A 5,977-nucleotide genomic window follows, 5' to 3' on the forward strand; every position below is an offset into this window, starting at 1 on the left:
TAACTGTGTCTGAGGTAGTCCCTCCCCTGCTTTGATTTCATTGGTCGACTCACCTGCTGTTCTACCCTCTATGTTTGAAAAACACTTCATACATTCAGTAAAATCACTTTGACAACAGTTTCATAAAGATCATAGTAAAATTGAGAAAACTATGATATTAATGACATTCTTGCATTTTTGGGGTCACTTCATCTACAGCGATATCGTTGACTTGATTGCAAATAAATGCACAGACACTATTTAACTGAACAGAGATGACATAACTGAATTCAATGATGAACTTTATTTTTGCTTTATTGACACATAATTTTCTTATTTAATGCTGTTCAATTGCTTTGACACGATCTGTATTATTAAAAGAGCTATATAAATAATGGTGACTTGACTTTACTTGAGCATCAGCAAATGTTTTCACCTTTTGTAATAGTTGTGTATGAGTCCCTCAACTGCCCTCAGTGTGAAAAGATGAATCTCAAATTCATACATTGTTGGACAGCAGAAGATGCTGGAAAACCTGAGAAAGTGAAGAGCTGGTGGATTTTTCTCAAGAACAGAGGGCAGAAGAACTGGTCAGGACAAACAGGACTCATAAACAGCAATCACAAAACATGGCAACATGTTCTACAGTTTCTAGAAATTCAGTTATTTTGTCTTCTGGAGTACAGTATCTAAACATTTATTTATTTATTTATTTATTTATTTATTTATTTATGTTAAAATGAATACAATGTTGCATATTTTGCACGTATCTTAGGATGCTTTTGAAGACCGTCAGATTTGGAGAATCACCAATTGTTGTTTCCACTAATTGACAAAAATGACATTAAAATTCAAAGTAATCACTTTTTAGATGTAACTATTATTTGACTACCACCCATTAAATATGTAACTATAATGAAACACAGTTACTCATATTTTGTGTTTTAAATGTGCTCTGCTACTCCCCAACCCTGATTATAATAGCGTGTCCTCAACATCCTCACTTATCTTTAGTGCTAACTCGTAGTACAAAATATATGTTCTCACAGCATTCTCGCTATCTAAACCAGATGCTTCAAAGTTCTTCCCCATTACAATGACTTCCTCCTGAAGTGTGACAGATATCTGAGGCTGAGCCCAGGAGAGAGCGTGCTGCCTGGAGAGGACACAACCGTATCGTTCCTGTTTGAGGAGCCACCTTCAATCTTATAGGAAACGGAGTTGTTATACACTGAGTTGATGTTGCATTCAGGGCACTTGTTTGGGGACAAGGCCGAGCTGTGCCAGAGGCCCATGTGATAGCAGACGCAGCAGCAAAGCACGCTCAACTGGGACCGAGACTGGCTTGCGTTTAAGGGCAGGGGCAGAGACGAGTAGAGCCCACGCTCCTCTGACGGCAAAAGGATGAGGTTGGTGCAGCTGGTACCCTCCTCTATGGGCAAGAACAGGTTGCTGTGGCAGTGATTTTCCTGCCCCAAACTCACAGCTGTGAGGTTACGGCCCCTCTTCAGCGAGGCCCGCTCCTGTGCATCCCGCTTCTCGTCCTCACTGTTCATAGTGAGGAACCTCAATACAACCAGGTTGAGGAAGGCTCCGATCACAGTTAGCCCCACGAGGATGTACATGAAGCTAAAGACCACGTAAGGGGTCTTCTCCTGGAGGTCCTCCTTCTTCTGAAGAGCCACGAAGTCGCCAAAGCCGATGGTGGTGAGGGTGATGAAGCAGTAGTAGTATGCGTGAAAGAAGGTCCAGCCCTCAAAGTGTGAGAAGGCAGCAGCCCCCACACACAGAGTTCCCAAGCAGGACAGGAACCCCACCAACACCATGTTTTCCATGGAGATCTCAGTGCGATGCAGCCCTAGGCACTTCTTGACGTGGCTGAGGAGGTAACGGACGAAGGTGTTCATCCTTTCGCCCAGACTCTGGAACATCACCAGTGTGAGTGGGATGCCCAGACCCGCATAGAACATGCAGAAGACCTTCCCTGCATCTGTGCCAGGGGCCGCATGCCCGTAACCTGCACAAAAACACCCACAAGAGACATCTTAGATCGGCCCATGAGATCATGGCAATGCTGTTTGAAACCCATGCTTTGAAGACATTGAACTGAGAGAGGATAGACTGACAAACATCTGGTTATGTTTTATTTTAAAAAAGATTTCCTTGCTTCAGTCGAATAAGAACCAAATTGCAGTGTTGATTATTTAAACAGCCTGTATTATTAAACTTACGGTATGTATTCTCTGATGTTAAGAGTTTATAATAGAATTTACAGCAAGGTCTTGGAGGAACATGCAGTGACTGTACAAAGGCATAGCATACCAAACATGTGAGGTTGGAATCACGCATTGGCTGTTATTGTTTCAGCAAACATTAGATTCAAAAACATTCAGAATTTGACATGGAAGTAAATGCGGGTTAAGGGATTTTACTTAAATGAGTGAATTTCTCTCATAAAACAATAAAGGACATTACTTGATTAAAATAAAACATATAACCAATTTTTTCTGCATTATGAGATGATCTGTATGATACTTAGAATGGCAAAGCCAAGAGCAACTTTAACAAATGTTTCTGAGATGCATAACGCATTTGTGAAAACATATTCCTTGTTATAAGCCTCATCTAAAGGTGCACAGACTTTAGGTGACATACAAAACACCACCAAGGTCACACTCAGCAACATGTTCATGTAAAAATAACGTTACAAAATAAACCAATATAATGCTTGAGTGCCCTCATAGAAGAAATCTACTGTAGAATTGTAGGGTGATATTGTTTGTGCTTTCCAATATTGTAATAAACATTTTTTACAGTGAGTTTTACAGAAATCTGCTTATTTGCAGTATTTCTGCAAACTACAATTGGCCATAAAATAGTGGAGGTTTTGCAGTACATTTCTTAGAGCATACTGAGAAATATTAGTTAATATTTAATTTGATTTCAGTGTAAAATGGCAGGTGAATTTGCTTTGCTTTCACAGTAAACTCAAAGCGGAGCTTCTCTTGTGTCTGTCTGGTTACTGACAGCTTTATCATGTGAATTCCCTGCAGTAAATGGCTGTGGTGTTAGCAGTGGTCTGTGATGCTCAGTGCTGTGGTTTATGGTACAGGTGCACACTTTTCCCAGTATATCACAATGGTATTTTATTTAGATTTACAATATCACCTACTTATCATGAAATACTATGAAAGTAAGATTTCTCCAGCACATTGCTAATTATCTACATGGGAAAAATTAATTGACATTAAAAAAAGTGTAATGAAAGTTGTCATACATCATGCTGCACAAACACACCGATGTGAAAATGGACGACTTAGGTCTGCTTTCAAAGACAAGGCTTGGACTAAGCCATCCTAGGCCATAGTTCAATTAGGACATTTAAGTCATTTTTATAAATGTGCATTAGAAAAAAATAAAAACATTACTGGTGTGCATCAAGATCAGTTTCTTTCAGTTGAAACAGCTCAGACTTACATTTTAGTCTAGGACTAGGCTTAAGCCTTGTCTGTGAGTCCGTCAGGGTAGTAGTCACAATTAACACACAGATGTACTTTTAATAGCTCACAAATTCATTCACTTTTGAATTCAAATTATGAAATGGATATCAATTTTCATAAAACACAGCATTTCTTACATTTATTCAGCACTTTCTTACACTGAAAATCAAGTATACTTTCAGAAAAAAAAATTAACTGAACCAATAAACAACATATAAACTGACATGCAAACAAATAACAATTCATGCATAAAAACTATCATATTCAATCTGACAGCCACTCAGAATGGAAGCTTTATCTGATCTGACTGATGCCTCCATGTTTTTTTCTGGTGGATTGATTCCCAAGAAGCACCTAAGCTAAAACAAAGAGTTTATAGCAACTCAAAGAAACACAAACACACACACACACACAAAATACATAATTTTTTTTTTAAACAAAAAGAAGATCCAGCAACTGTTCTGCCTCTGAAATTGAGTCTGCCACTTCCCTGCCTCACAAAGTTTTTGGTGAAGAGATATTCATAAGCTGGAAGTGGATAATGGTTCTTACGTGATGTCCACATCATTTCTATCAGCAGCACCTGATTGACAGTAGACACCCATGTCTCCCAAGTTAACAAAGTACAGTATATCTCTTCGTCACAAAGAGCACAGAATCAGGGGCAGTAAGTTTAAACATTCCCTTCACCTCTGACGGTGACTTCATCATGTGCCAATGTAGACTATGGCAGAAAACTGAATGCACTCATTGGTAAAATATTAGTCATTGGTTAAGTACACAGCTGCAACTTTCTGCTTTTTTATTAAATTGAACCAAGCAGAATAACAACTACAATGACATCTGGCCTGCCAGACTTGAGCCATTAGGAAGCAAATGGTTTGAGCTCTCTGAGATGAAGCTTCACTGTATACAATTCAACACTAACAAAGAAAAAAAGTGCTTGTCAATGTGAATGGACATTCAGTCACAGCATTGCTCCATATACTGTATGTTTCCTTTGGTACCATATCACATAGTCCATCAGGATTTGGTTGCATCATTTTGCAATAAATTGGCAGAAAATAACTTGCATTCATTGCAAATTGTTTACTATTAATCCTGTAAATTCCTTTACAGTGTAGGCCCACTTCTTAATATAAGGCTTAGGGTTAGTTTAAGGTAGTTATGCATAAATTAATTAAATTTAATTTGCTTAAAAAATGCGACTTACAGTGCATTCAGGCTAACAGTTTTGCCTTACATGTGTTCCCAGGAATTTGAACCCACAACCTTGCGCTGCTAACGCAATGCTCTACCACTTGAGCCACAGCAGCACTAAATTAACGTTATAACATGTAACAAAGACACTGTAAAATGAAGTGTTAACTTAAGTTTGTAGATTACAGTGTTTCATGCGATAGTTACTAATTCTTATACTGCTTTTTTTCCTCAAAGGCGAAAACACTGACGCTCACCTATCGTGGTGATGACAGTTATCGCAAAGTAAAAAGATCCGGCGAATTTCCACTGTCTGCCAGCACGATGTGGCTCCGCCAACAGCACCACTCGCTCGATCTCTCGGTAGTCGAGCTCGGTGAAGCGATACTTTCTCTTCATATCGCTGCGTTTCTGCTCCAGCATGCGCTTCCGAGCGCTCTCAGTCTCGGACTCCAGGGCGTCGAAGACCGCGGCGCCCACCAGCAGATACGAGAACATGCAGAGGATGAGCGACAGCGTGCGCACGTTCTGCTTTTTCATCTTCAGTCTAACAGGTTGCGCGACTGTCCATCGCTATAAACGCTATGTCTATTTAAGAAACACTGAGCGATGGGGAATCCAGGTATCGACATAGACGCATTTCGAAAGCAAAACAGAGGCCGTCGTGTTCGTGTCTTCGATTTCTTCCGTAGGCAAATAAGGTGTGTCGTAGAGATCTAAATAACTGAGCTCTCCTGTTTTAAACCAGTCTTCCTGGTCTGCGCAAATCGTGCGAAGGAGGATTCCAAACTGAACCTGTCATATCTGGCAACCAATAGAATCTCTCGTAGTCCAGCTGCATTCACAGTCAGTCAGTCACAAGACTTGCTGAGACATTAGCGCAGGTGTGTGTGCTTCTGGTCCTCATGGCAGCAATGAGCTGAGTGCGGAGCGCTGTCCGCGGTGCTGAAGCGCTACTCTCGCCGCTGTCTCAACAGAGCTCCAGAGCACACGGTTTTTGGACACATGTGTATGAATGCCATTGTATTCATTATAAAACGAATGACATTTCATCAACAGAAGGATCTTCTTTAAAAAGCGTATTTTCGAGCAAAATAATAATAAAATATAAATAAATTAAAAGGGTTACTCTTTATTGTGTACAGTGTAATTATACCATATTTAAGTACGGAGTAATATTAATTAACTACATGTACTTACTATATGGTTAGGATTATGGTTACTTGCATGCTATTATGATTATTTATTGTTATTATAATCGTAAGTACATGTGTAACAAGGACACCTGAAAATAAATT

At 39.7% G+C, this 5,977-nt stretch overlaps 1 protein-coding gene across 1 annotated transcript; it reads right to left on the reverse strand.

The window, feature by feature from the left end:
• Nucleotides 1–859: 859 nt before the first annotated feature.
• kcnk15 (potassium channel, subfamily K, member 15) lies at nt 860–5,628 on the reverse strand. The gene is made up of 2 exons (XM_059526969.1): nt 4,937–5,628; nt 860–1,996 (listed from the first exon to the last, which is right to left on the reverse strand). Exons 1-2 carry the CDS (start codon nt 5,217–5,219, stop codon nt 1,071–1,073), a joined length of 1,209 nt encoding a protein of 402 aa, XP_059382952.1. The 5' UTR covers nt 5,220–5,628; the 3' UTR covers nt 860–1,070.
• Between the last annotated feature and the right edge of the window lie 349 nt (nt 5,629–5,977).

This window comes from Carassius carassius, chromosome 37 (assembly GCF_963082965.1).
Source record: "Carassius carassius chromosome 37, fCarCar2.1, whole genome shotgun sequence".
Classification (NCBI taxonomy): domain Eukaryota; kingdom Metazoa; phylum Chordata; class Actinopteri; order Cypriniformes; family Cyprinidae; genus Carassius; species Carassius carassius.